Here is a 20,800-nt window from a genome sequence, read left to right on the forward strand (position 1 = left end):
CCTCCCCCGCAGCAGAGCTCCACCTTTCCCTAGTACTAGGAGGTGGGCGACCATTTCAGCAAGTCCGGGTCATCACTACAGCAACGGGCCCGAAATCCGAGTGATGGGAGTGGAGGTCCTGCAGGAAGGCTCCTACCAGCCACTGGTAGACCACTCTCTCTCTCTCTCTCACAGCCTTTGCTGCCTCCTGTGCTCTTGAAGGCAGCGGGTGGTGCAGAAGCTGTAGTCAAGGTACTCAAAGGGGACTCTGCCCACCAGGGATGTGCCACAGAGCCAACAGCGCCTGCCGAGAGCAAAAGGCAATTGTAGTGCAATCTGATCAAGGAGTTTATATACTAACAGAGGGAGATCGGGCAGTGAGTTACAGGCTGGTATCTAATTCAGGGGCTTGAAGAGTTGGGACATTATACTGCAATTGTACCAGTCCTAAGTGAGTACTTTGTGTCAGTATTCACCGAGGAGAAGGATGTGGTGGATAGGGAGATCAGTGCGGAGCGTGCTAATATGTTAGGATATTTCGAGATAAAGGAGGCAGTGTTGGGTCTCTTGAAGAACATTAAAGTGGCTAAGTCCCCAGGGCCTGATGTGATATACCCCAGGTTATTGAGAGAGGCAAGAGATGAGATTGCTGGGGCCTCGACCAAGATCTGTGTCCTCTCGAGCCACAGGCCAGGTCCTGGTGGACTAAGTGGCTGATGTTCCGTTATTGGAGAAAGAAAACGGATAATCCTGGAAACTATAGACCAGTGAGTCTTGCTCAGTGGTAGAGAAGCTATTGGAGAGGATTCTTAGGGATAGGATTAATGAGCATTTGGAAAACCATGGCCTAATTAGGGAGAGTCAGCATGGCTTTGTGCAGAGCAAGTTGTGTCTTGTTGATTGAGATTTTCGAGTAGGTGATGAAGGTAGAGGTGTGGATGTTGTCTACATAGATTTTAGGAAGGCATTTGACAAGGTCCCTCATGGGAAGCTCATCCAGAAGATTAAGATGCATGGGATCCATGGTGACTCGGCCATTTGGATTCAATATCGGCTTGCCCATAGAAGACAGAGGGTGGTGGTCGATGGGACTTCTGGCTGGAGGTCTGGTGTTCCGCAGGGATCCGTACCGGGACCTCTGCTTTTTGTGATGTATATAAATGTACATCGATGAAATCGTACATGGGTGGGTTAGTAAGTTCACAGAAGATACAAAGATTGGTGGTGTTGTGGATAGTGTAGAAGATTGCCAAAGGATACAGCAGGATATAGATCAGTTGCAGATATGGGTGGAGAAATGGCAGGAGGAGTTTAATCTGGCTAAATGTGAGGTGTTGCACTTTGGGAGATCAAATGTAATGGGACAGTACACAGTTAATGACAGGACCCTTAACAGTGTTGATGAGCGGAGGGATCTTGGGGTCCAAGTCTAGAGCTCCCTGAAAGTGGCCGCACAGGTTGATAGGACGGTAAAGAAGGCGTACGGCACGCTTGCCTTCATTAGTTGAGGCTCTGAGTTCAAGAGTCAGGAAGGTATGTTGCAGCTTTATGAAACTCCGCATCTGGAGGATTGCATTCAGTTCTGGTCGCCCCATTACAGAAAGGATGTGGAGGCTTTGAAGAGGGTGCAGAAGAGGTTTACCAGGATGCTGCCTGTATTAGAGGGCATGTGCTATAAGGAGAGGTTGGACAAACTTGGGTTGTTTTCTCTGGAGCAGCAGAGACTGAGGAGAGATCTGATAGAATTTTATAAGATTATGAGAGGCATAGATAGAGTATACAGCCAGTATCTTTTTCCCTGGGTCAAAATGTCTAATACTAGAAGGCATGCTTTTAAGCTGAGGGACCAAGTTCAAAGGAGATGTGTGGGGCAATTTTATTTTACAAACAGAGAGTGGTGGGTGCCTGGAATGTGCTGCCAGGGGTGGGGCTGGAGGCAGATACAATAGAGACATTTAAGGAGCTCTTAAATAGGTACATGAATGTGCAGACAATGGGGGGATATGGACATTGTGTAGGCAGAAGGGATTAGTTTAGGTGTTTAATTAGTTCAGTACAACAGTGTGGGCTGAAGGGCCTATTCCTGTGCTGTACTATTCCATGTTCTATTTATTAGACTGCACTTGGAGTACTGTGTACAGTTCTGGTTACCACACTACAGGAAGTGGGTAGCCACAGCAAGCATGCAGAAGGGATTCCCCAGGATGTTGCCTGGAATTGAGGGCTGTAGTTATAAGGAGAGATTGGATAGGGTGGGTTTGTTCTCACTGGAACATAGGAGACTGAGAGATGATCTTACAGCAGTTTATAAAATTATGAAAGAACAGATAGGATGGTCTTTTTCCCAGGGCTGGGGAGTCTGGACCTCGAGGGCACAGGTTTAAGGTAAGAAGGGAGAAAGTTAAAGGAGATCTGAGGGATAATTTTTTCCCAGCACAGAGGGTGGTGAATATCTGGAACGAGCTGCCAGAGGAAGTGGTAGAGGCATTTGCACAGGTGCTTGGATAGGAAAGGTGTTGAGGGATATGGGTGATGTGGATAAAAGGGAGTAAAGTAGACAGGCATCCTGGGCAGCATGGAGGAGGTGAGCCAGCGGGACCTGTTTCTGTGCCGTACCATTCTACACAGGACCCAGGGCTACAACAAGTTCCTTTTCTGTGAACTGCTGGAACTCAAACAGTTCCCACTTGGCAGAAGCCTGTTGCCCACAGCTGTCAGCAAGTCCATGCCACCGGTCTCCCAAAGGTTCGTTTGTATTCACAGGCTGTACATAAGTCAGGCGTTCATAAGCTGCAGAGGATGTTCATAGAATAACTGATCCCTAGAAGTGCGTTATGGGCTGGGATCTAATGGAGGGGTTTGGAGAAGTGTTATGGGCCGGATTCAGGGTGTGGATTACACAGAGAACACCTGGTTTTTGTTACCTGATGATGTGACTCGCTCCATTGCTGACCAACTGTTGGGCAAAGCGTTTCTCTGCAGCCAGGGCTCTCTGCAACACACAAATCAGGATCTGTTGATAGCCGACACAAACTCCACACCCTCAGTGGAGCACAGTCAGCCTTTTCCCTGCCCCGAAGACACACCCACCCCTTCCCTGCATCCAACATGTCAGCCCCAGGCAGCCGCACCCTCGCCCACTGCAACAGCCCTCCCCTCCCTGACCGCGTCAGCCCTCCCCTCCCCTCCCCTCCCATGTCAGCCCCAGGTAGCCCTCACCTTCTCTCTCTCACTCAATGCAGAGAACCTTTTCTTCTCAATCTCTTCCTCTTCCAATCTCTTTCCTCCTTCCTTCCGTTCTTTCTCCCTCAGCTTACGGGCTGCTTTCTGAGCTCGCTTCTTATCAGCTTTACGTGCCTCGAGTTCACCGGTTAACGGAGCAGAAATCTGTTTAAACACAAGACTCGAAATGTCAAAACTACTGGATACATCAACAGAAAACCACTGTACCATAGCCAACCACACTCCCCACGTGTCCCCTCCCTCAGTGCCAACACTCCCCACATGACCCCTGCCTCGGTGTGGACCCTCCCTCAGTGCCAACACTCCCCACGTGTCCTTTCCCTCGATGCCAACCGTCCCTACATGTCCCCTCCCTCGGTGCCAACCCTCCCTCCTGTACTGGTTCCCAGCCCACCTTTCCCTGCTGGGTGCCCCTCCCTCTCTCCCTCCCACCAACACGCAGCTACAGTGAGCAGCCCATCCTCACTACATCTCTGGAGCTGGTGAACCCCGACCCATGGTGCTGCCACCCCCCCCACCCCAGTGACCCCACACACGGATGGTGCTGCCCCTGCCCCCCCCGCCCCGGTGACCCCCCTGGGCAGACAGCTTTCTGTTACCTGTGCTCTCGCGTAGTTGTACTGCCCGGGGTGCTCGGCCATGTACCTGCGGAACTCGTTCCTCGTGTCCCGATCTGCAGACACGGCGTACGCAGGCCGGCCTCGCTTATCCCTGTCACAAATACACAAGATAGGTTAGCACTGCATGGTCTGTGCGTGTTTGTGTGCACATATTGCATGTGTATGCGTGATGCGCATCTCCATGCACACAGCACGTGTGCGCGCACAGGCTGCTTGTGTGTCTGCCTCCACACGGTGCATGTTTGTACGTGGTCTCTGTGCACATGGTGCAAGTGTGTGTACACATGGTGTGTGCATGGTACGCGTGCGCATGGTGAATGTGGAACACGTGTGCGGTAGATGTGTGCGTGGTGTGTGCTCGTGTGCAGTACGTGTGCGCGGTGTGGGTGTGATACGTGTGTGCGCAGTACATGCATGTGCAGTGTGTGTGCGTGTGCCATCCCATGGAACCGGGAGGAGACGGTGGGGAGCTCCGGCAGAGGCGCCTGTACCTGTGGGCCGGGTCACAGCCGGCGAGAAGCAGCAGACGTAGGACGGAGGTCTGTGCCGTGGCAGCCGCCACGTGGAGCAGGGTGAATCCCGACTCGTCCACTGACTCCCTCAGCACGTCTGCCGTCACCACCCCAGGGCGGAGACCCCCCTCGTCTGGGGTCCCCCTCACCACAGCCGTCTCCCCACAGGGTCCGGACCTGCTGTCTGCTGTCTGCTCCGGGCCCTGTCTGCTGTCTGCAGCTGGACCAGACGGGTGCACCAGGCAGGAGCGGCCTGGTTCCAGGACGTGAGGCGGGAGCAGGTCACGGAGTAACTCCCGCAGGCGCCGCACGTCTCCAGTCCGGCACACCGTGTACAGCTCATCACGCACGTGGTAACCCTCGCTGCCTGCGAATAACACACACCTTGTCACTCCTGGACCCACCTCCCCCCTCCCAGACACACCACAGGCCCCGTTCCCCCCGTCCCCGCCCCCCACCCCCAGTGCCAGCCACCTTTACACAGCTGACCTGCAGCTTGGACTGGGGCGCGAGGGTTTGGATCCATGGGGTTTGGTCCCGAGCTCAGACCGACACCGACCACTGTGGGGGTTAGTGTGGGATGGAAGCACTTCCGTCCTCGCTCGTACAGCCCCGTCTCCAGAACATAGGAATCAGGGGCAGGAGGCCACAGGCTCTCCAACACGCAATCAGATCAGGGCTCATCCAATCTCACCCCCATCGCTCCCTCCTCCCCCCACCCGACTCCCTTGTGGCTTAAACGTCTGTCAGTGTCCAGCTCCACAGCTCTCTGGGGGACAGAGTCTGCCACTCACCAACACACTGGGGGCAATTTAGTTACCACACATCTTTGGGATGTGGGAGGAATCTGGAGCACCCAGGGGAAGCCCACAGTCACAGGGAGAGCGTGCAAACTCCACACAGACAGCACCCAAAGTTAAGACTGAACTTGGGTTGCTAGACAGCGACTACACCAGCTGTGCTATCCTAGGTATCGGTTAGGTCTCGCTGTCTGCAGACATGGGCTGCTTCATTTGTTGTGAAGCTGTGAATGGAACTGAACATTGTGCAGTCGTCACTGACCCTTCAGAAGGTCCGGACTGGGGATGAAGGTCACTGATGGTTGGGCCCAGGGCACTGCCCTGAGGAACTCCTGCAGCGATTGAACTCTCCCGACATGAGCTGAGATCCCAGCTGGAAGACGGTGAGGTCAGACTGTAGGACTGGGGAGACGGGAGGAAATGAAGCTCAGCCGGTCGGTACATCTGCAGAGTTCAATAGCTTCAGTTGGGAAATCCTGCTGAGGACGACAGAGGAGCACGTACCCCTCTGCATGGCCACACGTTTACTGACCAGAATGTTGCTGATTTCACCAGCATACCTTCCCCACCGTGCCGGCCGGAAATGCTCCAATAATCCTTTGCTGCTTCTTTCCCTGGTTCCTTTCTCCGGCAGACAGTGGCCCAATCGCAGGATCAGCAGAGACTGCATTCGTCATTTGTGCTATCTCAGGACTTGCATCTACTCAAAGCAAGAGACACAGGGCGTCAGCCAAGGCATCGCAGGGTACAGACCTGACGTGGGCAAATGGCAAAAAGTTCGGCACAGACGTGAAGGGCTGAAGGGCCTCTTCCTGTGCTGTACAAATCTGACACTAGACGTGGCCACACAGTAACGTTCCTTCCATAGCGTCCCAGTAAACCTCTCCGTACACACACCCAGGGGGCAGGGACAGTGTGCGCTAGACGCACAGTAAACCTCTCCGTACACACACCCAGGGGGCAGGGACAGCACTCAGTGCTTGAAAGATTGGGAGAATGGTGGAACGGGAGCACCCGACTCAACACCAGGGAGCTCCCTCCCACCCCAATGCCCGGCTGGTCCTGTCTGGGTGAAGGCAGCTTCTGTAAGGCCACCATCCCAGGCGTGCTCTCCCTTCCCCACCCCAATTCACCTGCCTGGTCCTTTGCTGGACTGCACGGTAATTGTGCGTCAGGGTGGTCTGTGGGGCCGACGGTCACTCCACCCTCTCCAGGGGTGGGACCCTCCCGCAGTCACTGCCCCTCCTGTGGTCCCGTCACGTCAACCACAATGGGGTTAGGAGCGACACAGGTGGAGACCTGTGGACAGGCAGTGGCTGAGGTTGTCGGTTCTTTGGCCATTGACATGGCCCCGTGTGTACGGGAAGGACCGAGGGGGTGTCCCTTGTCCTGACCAAGGGGCTCCCTGTGGCTGGGACCTTCCTGCTGGCAAACCTACCACGTCCCACCCTTCAACCATGGTGAGGCCCTTGTCCCCAATCCGCCCCACCCTGGGGGGGGGGGGGGAGGGGAGGGGGTCGGAACGACCCCATCCCACTGGGTCAGCTGTTCATACCAACACCCAGGGACGGGCCCCAGCACCCCTGGACCTGGGAGGGAGTGTGGTGCCCGAGGTGCTGGTGCTGGACGTGCCAGTGCCAGCAACAAGTGAGGGGACCGGCCGGGTGGAAGGAACTGATGCAGCCCTTGGTCACAAACCCAGCCTGTGCTTAGCCTCCCAGGCCCAACCCCGGGGACCCCCTCTAATCCCGGGGAGCCCTTCTACCCACAGACCTGACCTTGGGGAGCCCCTCTACCCTGAGGCTCACTCAGGGCTCAGGGGTTTCGCCAGAGACGACTGCCTGCCCCCCTTTCCAAGGATACATCCGTGCCCGGGTGTCATTGGAGAGGGAGTACACGGTGTCCACTGGCTCATTGAAGGCTGTCAGGGACCGGAGGGTACTGCAGGGCCTGGAGTGGGTCCTGGACAGGATTGGTCGTGTTTTAATTTAAGAATTACATAAATATTCCCACCCCGGACATTCACTCTTCTCCCCCCTCCTGTCAGGCAGAAGATACAAAAGCCTGAAAGCACGTACCACCAGGCTCAAGGACAGCTTCTATCCCGCTGTTATAAAACTATTGAACGGTTCCCTGGTACGATAAAATGGACTCTTGACCTCACAATCTACCTCATTATGACCTTGACCTTATTGCCTCCCTGTACTGCTCTTTCTCTGTAACTGTAACGTTTTATTCTCTATTCTGTTATTGTGTTCCCTTGTACTACCTCAATGTACTGTGTAATGAACTGATCTGTGTGAACGGTATGCAAGTCAAGTCATCACTACCTCAGTACAGGTGACAATAATAAACCAATTTACCAATTTATTCTGATGGAAGTTTGTAAATCTGTAAATAAACGTCTATCAATAAACAGGTAGAGAGCAGAGCTCCCTCACCCGTTCCCGTCAGACACCCCCTGAGCAGGGACAGCCTCGTACGTACCGTCCCCTTCTCGCTCCATCACTTTTCTGCAGTAACTTTCTTCTTTTTCTTCCTCCTTTTCTTTTTGGTGACACTTCGAATTCCCGGAGGTCCAAGGTTCCCAGCGTTTCTTCAACCACTTCGAGGGTACTCGGTAAATCAGCGGGTTCGATAACCACGTCCTCGCACTCTGCAGGGGAATAGTCCAGGTGTCACATTATGTGGGAACAATGATTGTCCCCACAGCCACCCCTGTCCCAGTGAGGACAAAGCCCCCAACCCTGACCCTGGGGAAAGACCACCCCCATCCCTCCCCCAGAGCGCTCCCTCTCTACACCACTACCTCCAGAGTCAACACCACTGTCCCACACCGCTGCCCTGACCCTGGGGGGAAACACCACCCCCCATCCCTCCCCAAAGGCCAGAGCATTCCCTCTCTACACCACTACCTCCAGAGTCAACACCACTGCCCCACACCGCTGCCCTGACCCTGGGGGAAAACACCACCCCCCCCATCCCTCCCCCAAAGGCCAGAGCGTTCCCTCTCTACAGAGTCAACACCACTGCCCACACCGCTGCCCCACACCGCTGCCCCACGCCACAACCACTGTCCACAGAGCAACCCACAACTTTCCACCCAATCATTACAAAGAGCCAGCACTGGTACAATGGGCCAAATGGTCACTTTCTGGACTGCAATGTTCCATCTTTCAACGATAAGGGACTTTGCTAAGGATCGGAGGGAATTTTGTTGAAGAAGTAACCAGCTGTTGACGGGGTCCTGCCTGGTTCGGACTTGAGTCACTCCGTATTAGCTAAAGTTGAAGGCAAGGTATTGACCAGCTCGAGAATTGGCTCAGGGACAGGATTCAGAGACTGGGAACAAACTCTGGCATTTTCCCCACCACCAGAGCGACCGATCTACAATTCCCAGTGTCCCCTCTCACTGAACGGCAACACCAGTTCAAGGTGCTAAGGAACCTCCTTCTGTTCCAGGGTCCTGATCTACTCTGGACATTCCCTACAGGTTTCGACCCTTCACTACTCACATGGTGTTTCACATGTACTCATCCCCCTTCTGCACTTTTAAGCTCAAAGAACAAACTCACAAGTAACTGAACTTTACGTCTGTTGGCCATTTAAGGGAATTATATATTCAGAGTCCTGACACCCACCCTTCCCCAACACCTTCCTGCTGAGAGTGAGATCCTGACTGTCCCGACAGACACCATCACCTCATCCCCGTGCACACCGACTACAACCTCCCTCTGCACCTCCTACAGCCAGTCTATGAGTGCTGACGTGGCTGAGAGTCGTCACCGTCTCCCACAGTCCATGCTCCTGACATTTCACAGAAGGATTTGTCCTGTTCCCTGAACGAGAATCCTGCCGTACTCACCGTCAGAACCCAGGGTGTCCTCCGCAGATTTCCGTGGCTTTGTCCAAACCCTTCTCTGTGGGCTGTGGATTGTTGCAATATCCGTGTCTCCCGCTGGAAACAAAAGTTCATTCCAATCACTCATGGGGCTCACATCACTGCATGGTGTGGGATCCCTGGGCTTGCTGTGCCCTATGGGGGTGGGGGGGACACAGCGTATGGTTACCTGAGCCACAGACCCCCTACAGTAGAGGGAGACACTGTACAGTTGTCTTTTACCAAAATAAACTTTATTCATCATGAAAAACAAACTATATACAACAATAAACCAGTGCAAACTAGACGAGAGGGAATGCCATGTTAGATCTAGTTTTAGGTAATGAACCGGGTCAGGTGACAGATCTCTCGGTGGGTGAGCATTTGTGGACAGTGACCCCGGCTCCCTAACCTTTAGCATTGTCACGTACAAGGATCGGAGCAAAGAAGAAAGGAAGATATTTAATTGTAGAAGGGAAAATTATGAGACTGCAAGGCCAGAACTTGAGTGTGTAAATTGGGATGACATTTTTGAAGGGAAATGTAGTCTGGAGATGTGTTAGTTGTTCAGGGATCACTTGCAGGATTGTCAGGGATAAATTTGTCCCGGTGAGGCAGAGAAGGAATGGCAGGGTGAAGGAACCATGGGTGACGAGAGAGGTGGAACGAGTTAGGAAGAAGAAGGCAACATATATAAGGTGTAAGCAGCAAGGATCAGATAGGGCTCATGAGGAATATAGAGTAGCAAGGAGGGAACTTAAGAAGGGGCCGAGGAGAGCGAGAAGGGGACATGAAAAGGCTTTGGCGAGTAGGTTAAGGAGAATCCCAATGGCTTTTTTCACGTACATGAAGAGCAGAAGGACGGCGAGAGTAAAGGTAGGTCCGATTAAAGACAAAGGTGGGGAGATGTGCCTGGAAGCTGTGGAAGTGGGTGAGGTTCTCAATGAATACTTCTCTTCAGTATTCACCAGAGAGGAGCCTTGATGACGCTGAGGACAGTGTTGGTAAGGATAATGTTCTAGAGTACGTAGATATCAAGAGAGAGGATGTATTGGAGCTGTTAGAAAATATTAGGACAGTTAAGTCCCCGGGCCTGACGGAATATTCCCCAGGCTGCTTTGTGAGGCAAGAGAAGAGATTGCTGAACCATTGGCTAGGATCTTTGAGTCCTCGTTGTCAACGGGATGGTCCGGAGGATTGGAGGGTGGTGAATGTTGTCCCCTTATTCAAAAAAGGTAGTAGGGATAGCCAGGAATTACAGGCCAGTGAGCCTTACGTCTGTGGTGGGCAAGCTGTTGGAAAGGTTTCTAAGAGATAGGATCTATGAGCATTTAGAGAATCATGGACTGATTAGGGACAGCCAGCGTGGCTTTGTGAAGGGCAGATCATGTCTTATAAGCCTGATAGGGTTCTGTGAGGAGGTGACCAGAAGATTGATGAGGGTAGTGCAGTAGATGTGGTCTACATGGATCTTAGTAGGTGTTTGACAAGGTTCCACATGGTAGGCTTCTTCAGAAGGTCAGAGGGCATGGGATCCAGGGGAGCTTGGCTGTGTGGATTCAGAACTGGCTTGCCTGTAGAAAGCAGAGGGTTGTGGTGAGGGAGTTGCATTCGGATTGGAGGGCTGTGACTAGTGGTGTCCCGACAGGGATCAGTTCTGGGACCTCAATTTTTCATGATATTTATTAATGATTTGATGAGGGGGTGGAAGGGTGGGTTAGAAAGTTTGCAGACGACACAAAGGTCGGTGGTGCTGTGGATAGTGTGGAGGGCTGTTGGAGCTTGTGGAGGGATATTGATAGGATGCAGAGCCAGGCTGAGAAGTGGCAGATGGAGTTCATAGAAACAGAAAAACTACAGCACAATTCAGGCCCCTTCAGCCCACAAAGCTGTGCTGAACATGTCCCTACCCTAGAAATTACTAGGCTTACCCAGAGCCCTCTATTTTTCTCAGCTCCAGGTATCTGTCCAACAGTCTCTTAAAAGACCCTATCGTATCCGCCTCCACCACCATTGCCGGCAGCCCATTCCACACACTCACCACTCTCTGAGTAAAAAACTTACCCCTGACATCTCCTCTTTACCTACTCCCCAGCACCTTAAACCTGTGTCCTCTTGTGGCCACCATTTCAGCCCTGGGGAAAAGCCTCTGACTATCCACCCGATCAATGCCTCTCATCATCTTATACACCTCTATCAGGTCCCCCCTCATCCTCTGTCGCTCCAAGGAGAAAAGGCCGAGTTCTCTCCTGCTCTCATACGTCATGCTCTGCATTCCAGATAGCATCCTTGTAAATCTCCTCTGTACCCTCTCTAATGGCTTCCACATCCTTCCTATAGTGAGGCGACCAGAACTGAGCACAGTACTCCAAGTGGGGTCTGACCAGGGACCTATACAGCTGCAACAATACCTCTCGGATCCTAAATTCAATTCCCGATTGATGAAGGACATACACCATATGCCTTCTTAACCACAGAGTCAACCTGTGCAGCCGCTTTGAGTGTTCAATGGACTCGGACCCCAAGATCCCTCTGATCCTCCACACTGCCAAGAGTCCTACCATTAAGACTATATTCTGCCATCATATTTGACCTACCAAAATGAACCACTTCACACCAACCCCCCCCTCCAGTGACAGGAGAATCCTAAACCGTCATCCTTCCCCACCGAGCCCTCGCGTTGGCTGCACCCAGCTTCAGTGCATCCCTCAGCACGTACTCCTGCAGCCTGGAATGTGCCAGCCGGCAGCATTCCCCTACGGACATCTCGCAGTGCTGGGAGACCAACAAGTTTTGGGCAGACCAAAGTGAGTCTTTCACCGAGTTGATGACCTTCCAGCAGCAGTTGATGTCCGTCTCTGTGTGTGTCCCCGGGAACAGCCCGTAGATCGGAGAATCCTCTGTTACACAGCTGCTGGGGATGAAACTGTGACAAGGACCCCTGTGTCTTTCACCACACCCTCCTCGCAAACCCACAGCCCACAAAGAGGTGGGCGACCGTCTCGTCCCCAGCGCAGTCCTCCCGGGTGCAGCGCTCGCTGGGAGTGAGGTTCCGACCATGCAGGAAGGATCTGACTGGGAGGGCCCCTCTCACCGCCAGCCAAGCGAGGGTCTTGGTACTTGTTGGTGAGTTCTGGCGATGAGACCTTCTGCCAAATGGTCTTGACAGTCTGCTCAGGGAACCACCCCACAATATCCATCGAATCCTTCTCCTGCAGTGTCTGCAGGATGTTCCGTGCTGACCACTGCCTGATGGACTTATGGTCAAAGGTGTGGGTCTGGTACAGTTACACTGACCCACACACCCCCTTCAGTGGGGACATACCATACAGTTACACTGACCCACACACCCCCTTCAGTGGGGACATACCATACAGTTACACTGACCACACACCCCCTTCAGTGGGGACATACCATACAGTTACACTGACCCACACACCCCCCACAGTGGGGACATACCATACAGTTACACTGACCCACAGACCCCCCACAGTGGAGGGAGATACACCGTACAGTTACACTGACCCACACACCCCCTACAGTGGAGGGAGACACATGGTACAGTTTACACTGACCCACAGACCCTCTACAGTGGGGGGGGAGACACACGTTACAGTTACACTGACTCACCATAGATCTCCACAGTGGAGAGGGCTGTGTGCACCCGTTTCACTTCTCTGAATGTGGCCCTCCTGGTGCTGAAGGGAATGCTACGCAGTCGGTTGTCACCGCGGTTCAGAGCCGGCACTTTACCACCGAGGAAGATGCCTTTGTTGTAGCTGGGAGCTCGAGGAAGATGGCGCTGGCTGCCTGCAGGAACTCAGTCCAACTCAGTAGCAAATCTTCTATATCCTGCAGTCACAAAGAGCCAGTCCTGCTCACAAAACGGGCCTCACTGGAGGAGCCGACCGCACAGAGCAGCAGACACCTGCCTCTACAGTGCCCTTCACATCTCATAAATCCTGACCACTTAAGACCAATGAAGTTCCTCCCAGGTACACATCAAATATTATACAGCACCGTTCCCAGAAAGATCAAGGGGATATTTCCCAGGGTCCTGGCCAATAGTGAGCAGACTACAAGGGCACAGTGACTGTGGGAGCTTCCTGTGTTTAAACCGACTGCCTGGGGTGGTGGCAGAGAGACTCAGACACTGGAACAGTACGTAGGGCCTGAGGACTGATCCACAGACTGGAGCCCAAACCCCACCACGCAGCCAAGGAATCTAAACTCAAGTCATTAAATAAAAGCCAGATGTCAGGGGTCCCGGCCACGAAAGCATGGGTTCATTCAAACTGATCCAGTTCACAGACGTCCCTGAGGGAAGAAAGATCCCATCAGCGATCCATTCCCAGTGACAGGGCTAACGCGGCAGGAGCAGCCAGTGACGGGGGCTAACGCGGGAGCGCAACCAGTGTGCAGCCAGTGACGAGGATAATGCGGCAGGAGCAGCCAGTGATGGGGCTAATGCAGCAGGTGCAGCCAGTTTGCACCCAGTGACGGGGTGCAGCCAGTGCGCAGCCAGTGATGGGGCTAACGTGGCAGCGCAGCCAGTGATGGGCCATTCTGCCAGCACGTGAACAAAGCTGCAAGTCACTGTGGTGAGACATTCCCTGTGCCGTGCGGTGGTGCGCGCTGCAGGAGGATATAGCTTGTCTCCCAGTGCTGGGCCAGCAGTCCGGGCGCAGTCTGTGCCCGCCCGCGCTGTGCTGCAGCAGCTCTGCAAGCACCGAGCTGCAGAAGATCGCGATTCCTTACCTTGATGAGTGCCACCTCGTTGTAGCGGCGAAGCGAGGCTCCCGCTGACTTCGGTGCGTGGCTTCGATTCTGTCCATCCCGAGCTCCCTGCGCAGTGCCACGCTTGGCCCGGACGGTGTATCGGTGGAAGGTCTTGTGGTGGATGACAGCCTCCCTGGGAGGGGGAAATCAGCAGCGTCAATAAAGGGCGGGAGCACTACAGGCCCCCACCCCGGTACTGACCCCCCCACCCCCCCTCCTTCAAACACCCACAGGTCAGAGACACCGTGGTTTAGATACAAATACCCAAGGGACTTGGGTCCAAATCGACTGCCCAGTGCCAGTGGTGCCACGGGTCGGGTGGGCAGTGAAGGCACCATTGCTCTCGCCTTCACAGGAGAGAGCGGACTGGCTGGGTCTGTTCTCCCTGGACCAAAGGAGGCTGAGAAGTGACATGACAGAGTTATAGAAAATGAATAGTGTATAGATAGGGTAGACAGCCAGGGTCTGTTGCCCACAGCAGGGTGTCTAAAACTGCATGGGGTTAAGGTGAGAGGGAGGAGGTTTAGAGAGCTGTCGAGGGGGTGGTGGAGGCAGGAACTGTGGCAACATTTAAGGGGCATCTGGACAGGTACTGGAATGAGCAGGGCACAGAGGGAGAAGGGATTAATGCGTGGGATTAGTATAGATAGACATAGACACAGCGGGCTGAAGGGCCTGATGTCTCTCTAGGGTGAGACGTTATGTGGCAACTTTACAAAACACTGGTGAGGCCACAGAGTGCAGTTCTGGTCACCGTCTACAGGGAGGATGTGACTGCACCGGAGAGGGTGCAGAGAAGCTTCACCAGGACGTGGCCTAGGCTGAAGGTTATGGGGAGAGATTGGACAGGCTGGGCTTGTTTTTAGGATCCAGCAGCAGAAGCTGATAAAAAGAGGAAAAATGAACTCTGAGATAATGTAGTAAAAACAGAATAGAAGTTTCTACGTATATATAAATAGGAACAGGGTGACTAAGGCAAGGGGCTTTGGAGAAGGAGGCTGGTGAATAAATGACCAGCAGAAATGGCAGATATGTTGAATAAATTGTTGGCATCAGTCTTCAGTGTGGAAGATATTGCTGATATCTTCTTAAAGAAAACCTTGGTTAATCCACACTTGGAGTACTGTGTGCATTTCTGGTCACCCCATTACAGGAAAGATGTGGAGGCTTTGGGGAGGGTGCAGAAGAGGTTCACCAGGATGCTGTCTGGATTATAGAGTATTAGCTATTCGAGGTTGGACAAACTTGGAATGTTTTCTCCAGAGCATTGGAGGCTGAGGGGCAATCTGATGGAAGTATAGAAAATTATAAGGCATAGAAAGGGTAGACAGTCAGTCTTTTCGCAAGGTCAAATAATAAAGGGAGTAGCTTTAGATAAGAGGGGAAAAGTGTAAAGGAGATCTACGAGGCAAGTTTTTTTTAAATACAGAGTGGTGGGTGCCTGGAACGGGCTGCCGGGGAGGTGGTGGACGCAGATACAAGAAGCATTCAGACAGCCACATGAACAGGCTGGGAATGGAGGGATACAGATCACGTGCAGGCAGATGGGAGTGGCATCATGGTCGGCGCACACACCCTAGGCCAAAGGGCCTGTTCCTCTGTTTTTCTATGTTCTATATCAGGTGGATTAATTTCAAATAATGTGGTAGAATTATGGAAATCCAATTACAGGGATAAAGTATCGGAGAAGCTCAGTGGGCTAAAGGTGGACAAGGCACCAGAACATAATAGACAGAACACAGAACAGTACAGCACTGGACAGGCCAATCGGCCCATGATCTTGATGCCCATTTGTGCTAAACGTTCTCCTCCTGTGCATCATCCATATCCCTCCATCCCCTTCACATACATGTGTCTGTCTAAAGGCCTCTTAAACTCTACCAGACTGCCTGCTTCCACTACTACCCCTGGTAACCCATTCCAGGCACCCACCACTCTCTGTGTAAAAAACTTGCCCCTCACGTTGCCTTTAAACTTCTCCCCCTGACCTTAAAAGCCTGTCGTCTGGTGTTTGACATTTCCACCCTGGGGAAAAGACACTGACTGTCCAGCCTCTCATCATTTTAAAAACCTGTCAGGTCTCCCCTCAGCCTCTGACGCTCTCAGGTAATCCCCGGGATGGGAAAGTTGTCCTACCGGGAGAGGCTGGACAGTTTGGGGTCTATATTCCTTGGGGTTTAGAAGAATGAGGGGTGACCTGATTCACACATATAAGACTCTAAAGGGGCATGACAGGGGAGATGTTGGGACGATTTCACCACGGGGAGAGTCACGAACATGGGGACATAACTACACGATCAGGGGTCAGTCATTTAAACAGGTGTGTAGAAATGTCTTCTCTTAGACATCACTGAATCTCTGGAATTCTCTGCCCCAACGGTGGTGGAAGCATCGAAAGTCAAGGTGAATAAATATTTGAAAGATTGAGGAATAAAGGGGTGTGGAGAAATGGCACAGAAGGGCAGCACGGATCAGCCATGATCATATTGAATAGGGGCAGGTTTGAGGGGCCGAGTTGCCTACTCCTGCTCCTATTTCCTTGCATTTTCCCTGGTGTGAAGGAGACTGAGGGGTGACCCAACAGAAGCATACAAAATTACAAGAGACACAAGGAGAATAGAGAGTCAAAATCTTTTTCCCATGGTAGGGGTATCAAAACAACAGCACATTGACTTGGTGCGAGAGGAAGGAGTTTTAAAAGGGATCTGCAGGGTAAGTTGTTTTACACAGAGAGGGGTTGATACCTGGAATGTGCTGCCAGAGGTGGGAGTGGAGTCAGGTACAATCTACGTTTCAGAGGCACTTAGACAGACGCTTAGAAAGACGAAGCATTGGAGGATATGCTCCTCATGTGGATGGGTGAAAAGGTCAGTATGGATGTGGTGGGTCAATCCCTGTGTGGTGGAAGTAGGCAAGGTGTGTGACAGCTCACAGATTTAACAGGCAGCATGGTGGAGACCCCGTCCAGCAGGACTCTCACCGCCTCTGTTAGTGAAGGGCTGCCAGCGAAGGAGGCAGAACATTGAGTGTAACCTCCCTCAGTAACCTGACCACCTGACCCACAGGAACTAGTACTTGCCCTCGAAACACTGCTCCAGCAAAGTGTCCGCCACCTGTCATGAGGATTACCCATATTGTCTCGGGGTTGAGGCTGAGAAGGGAAGCCAGCATATCGTTGTCCTCATCCTCCCCGGGTGTCTGTGGAAAAGCAGGAATCACCACAGGTTAAGAACACACCACAAGCCGTCTGGTCCCAATGGGCTTCATCCCAGAGTTGTAAAGACAGCTTGTAAGATAGCTGATGCGTTGGTGTTAATTTCCCAACATTCCCTAGATTCATAACAGTGGAAAATTGCCAATGTGATTCTCTCATTCACAAAGGGGCAGAGACATTGGCTGTGAAGTTTGGGGTCTCCTGCTGAGAAAGTTCCAATCTTCCCTTTCTGGGAAACCACAGGAGAGTTAGCTTCACCTCGATCACTAGGACAATGCTGGAAGCAGTCAGTAAAGATGTTACAGCAGGGCACCTCAAGATATTCAGGCAAATTCACTGATTATTCACCCGGAAGACGATGGAGTGGGGGGCACAGAGCAGGGGGGACGAGACATGGCGCGGAGGGGACCAGAATGACACCTGGAGTAGACATGACACTGAAGGGGGATTACACAAATTGCTTCATATTCTCTGGGATTTCAGAGAACATGACCACGACAAGATGCTGGGGTTCTGGTCGCATTCACATTTAACACCTCATTGAATGCAGGACGCTGATGGGCTGAAGAGCCTCCAGTTGCCCTGCTGCACTGAACAAATTGTTTGATCATTAACACAACACAATTTGTGGGTTTCCTGTCCAAACCTGGCTGAATTGTTTTCCTACACAACAGTCAGAGCACTCGATTGGCTGTGAAGTTCTGCTCAGAAACTTCCAAACTTTCTTTGGAGACACAACAGCGGACAGTGGAATCTGGAGTAACACACAATCTGCTGGAAGTCTCAGTGGGTCGAGCAGCATCCGTGGGGGGAGAAGGAATTGTCGACCTTTCGGGTCGAGGCCCAGGTTCAGGAACAGCTACTTTCCTACAACCGTCAGGTTCTTGAACTGACCTGCACAACCCTAACCCCACCTCAGCAACAGAACACCATGGACCACCTCTTGCACTCCCTCGGACTTGTCTCTGATTGTGTTTTTTTGCATTAAGGTCTTGTTTCTGCACATTTTATTCTCCCTCTTCACTGTCTTGTATAATTTATGTCCAGTGCTGTCTGTACCACATGGCTGTGATGCTACTGCAAGTAAGTTTTCCGTTTTACTGTACCTCATGTACTTGTGCACATGACAATAAAATCAACTTGACGAGGAGAGACAGAGAGAGGGGAGAGAGTTTAGAGTGGGAGGTAGCCCCACTTGTTACCTGCTTTCCTTGCAGGACACAGCGATAGACAGAGAGGTACTCGCCCTCAGCGGACCTAAAGAGGACACGAGTACTGCGGCGACACTGAGGCTTCTCTTCTCCAGGAGATTCCCTGCTCCCTGGACTGGAAACATCGCGTGCGTCGTGACAGTGCAGTCCCTCCAGCTCGGTGTAGGAATCAGACTCCTCCGAATCAGAGCCAGATATACTGGAGATTTCACCTGTGAGAGTGGGAGAGAGGGGGATGATCAGGGGAGGGTGTGGGTGCGAGACAGGAAGCAAAAGCCACAAACGGACAAACAAAACATAGAACACTAGGCATAGAATATGTCACAAAACATAGAACCTTTGGCCGTCGATGTTGTGCCGACATTTTATCCTGCTCTAAGATCCTATCTAACCCTTCCCTCCCACTTAGCCCTCCATTTCTCTATCATTCATGTGACTATCTAAGATTCTCTTAAATGTCCCTAATGTATCTGCCCCGACAACCTCTGCCGGCAGTGCCTTCCACGCACCCACCACTCTCTGTGTAAAAAACTTACCTCTGACATCCCCCTATACCTTCCTCCAATCACCTTAAAAATATGCCCCCTCGTGTTAGCCATTGTCACTTTGGGAAAGTCTCTGACTGTCCACTCGATCTATGCCTCTTATCATCTTGTGCACCTCTATCAAATCACCTCTCATCCTCCTTCGATCTGAAGAGAAAAGCCCGAGCTCACTCAACCTATCCTCATAAGACATGCTCTCCAATCCAGGCAGCATTCTGGTAAATCTCCTCTGCACCCTCTCTAAAGCTTCCACATCCTTTCTATAATGACGTGACCAGAACTGAACACAATACTCCAAGTGTTCTATAGAGCTGCAACATTACCTCACGGCTCTTGAACTCAATACCCTGACTAATGAAAGTCAACACACCATACGCCTTTTTAACAACCCTATCGACCTGCGCAGCAACCTTGAGGGATCTATGGATGTGGATCCCAAGATCCCTCCACACTGCTAAGAGCCCTGCCATTAACCTTGTATTCTGCCTTCAAATTCGATCTCCTGAAGTGCATCACTTCACACTTTTCCTTGTTGAACTCCATCTGCCACTTCTCAGCCCAGCTCTGCATCCTATCAATGTCCTGTTGTAACCTGTAGCAACACTCCACACTATCCACAACACCACCAACCTTTGTGTAATTTGCAAGCGTACTAACCCACCCTTCCACATCCTTATCCAAGTCATTTAGAAAAATCACCAAGAGCAGGGTCCCAGAACAGATCCCTGTGGAACACCACTGGTCACTGACCTCCCTGCAGAATATGCTCCATCTACCACCACCCTGTCTTCTATGGACGAGCCAATTCTGAATCCACACAGACAAGTTTCCCTGGATCCCATGCCTCCTGACTTCTGAATGAGCCTTCCATGAGGAACCTTATCAAACACCTTACTAAAATCCATGCACACCAGACCCACTGTTCAACCTTCATCAATGTGCTTTGTCACATCCTCAAAGAATTCAATCAGGCTCGTGAGGCACGACCTGTCCCTCACAAAGTCATGCTGACTGTCCCTAATCAGCTTTTGTTTCTCTAAATGCCCATAAATCCTGTCTCTAAGAATCTTGTCCAGTAATTTGCCCACCACTGAAGTAAGACTCACTGGTCTGTAATTCCCAGGGTTATCCCTACTCCCTTTCTGAAACAAAAGAACAACAAGGAAAAACAAAGCCACCCACCAGTCATCTTGCACTACTCCTGTGGCCAGTGAGGACGCAAAGATCGTTGCCAAAGGCACAGCAATCTCTTCCCTCGCTTCCCGTAATAACCTTGGATATATCCCATCCGGCCCCGGAGACTTATCTATCCTAATGTTTTTCAATACCTCCAGCACATCCTTTTCTTCTCATGTCGACATGCCCTAGCATATGAGCCTTTCACAACCCTGTGGTACACCATCCTCACAAACGTCACGGTCTCTCTCTCTGGTGAATACTGAAGCAAAGTATTCATTAAGGACCTCCCCTACCTCTTCCAACTCCAGGCACAAGCAGCAGACTCCAAGCAGCAGAGTGACCAGTGGCAAAAGGGGAAACAAAGGTGAAGCTCCCTCCACACCGTCCCATCACACACTCCCAGGGTCAGAAACAGGGTGAAGCCCTCCACACCATCCCATCACACACTCCCGGGGTCAGACACAGAATGAACCCTGTGCAGAATTTGCTGGGTGATTTATCTCTGAATAAATTGAATCAAAGACTTGTCACCTGATACCTGCTATCCTCTCGAAGCTCTCTGCAGAGACTGATTGGCTCCCACGAGTCTTTGTCTCAAGTTAAACCTATGCCAGTCCAGCCTGTAGTGCTCAGTCTGCGGAGAGAGATTGCACTCTATGAAGAGTGAAGCTGATCAGTGAACCTCCCATTACATCAGCAGTTCACACCACGGGTGATGTCAAAGACTACAGGGGATAATTTAGTGAGGAAGTTCACAAACAGGACTCATAATGTACAAGTCAGTACTTGGGCAATCTCTGGAAGTCTCCAGGACAGACTCAACTCTTCACTACGAGTG

The 20,800-nt window shown here is 51.9% G+C and overlaps 1 protein-coding gene across 1 annotated transcript in view; it reads right to left on the reverse strand.

Annotated features, from left to right (window-relative positions):
* ankzf1 (ankyrin repeat and zinc finger peptidyl tRNA hydrolase 1) overlaps positions 1 to 20,800 on the reverse strand; it is a 23,751-nt gene continuing 2,951 nt past the window's right edge. The window contains 15 exon segments of the mRNA XM_052023341.1: positions 1 to 283; positions 2,904 to 2,971; positions 3,199 to 3,366; positions 3,822 to 3,933; positions 4,334 to 4,828; positions 7,642 to 7,810; positions 9,020 to 9,112; positions 12,665 to 12,826; positions 12,829 to 12,886; positions 13,793 to 13,946; positions 16,893 to 17,011; positions 18,230 to 18,450; positions 19,771 to 19,776; positions 20,501 to 20,545; positions 20,548 to 20,596. Coding sequence (XP_051879301.1) covers positions 169 to 283; positions 2,904 to 2,971; positions 3,199 to 3,366; positions 3,822 to 3,933; positions 4,334 to 4,828; positions 7,642 to 7,810; positions 9,020 to 9,112; positions 12,665 to 12,826; positions 12,829 to 12,886; positions 13,793 to 13,946; positions 16,893 to 17,011; positions 18,230 to 18,450; positions 19,771 to 19,776; positions 20,501 to 20,545; positions 20,548 to 20,596 — 2,034 coding nt within the window. The 3' untranslated portion in view covers positions 1 to 168.

This window comes from Pristis pectinata, chromosome 1 (genome assembly GCF_009764475.1).
Source record: "Pristis pectinata isolate sPriPec2 chromosome 1, sPriPec2.1.pri, whole genome shotgun sequence".
Taxonomy (NCBI): Eukaryota; Metazoa; Chordata; class Chondrichthyes; order Rhinopristiformes; family Pristidae; genus Pristis; species Pristis pectinata.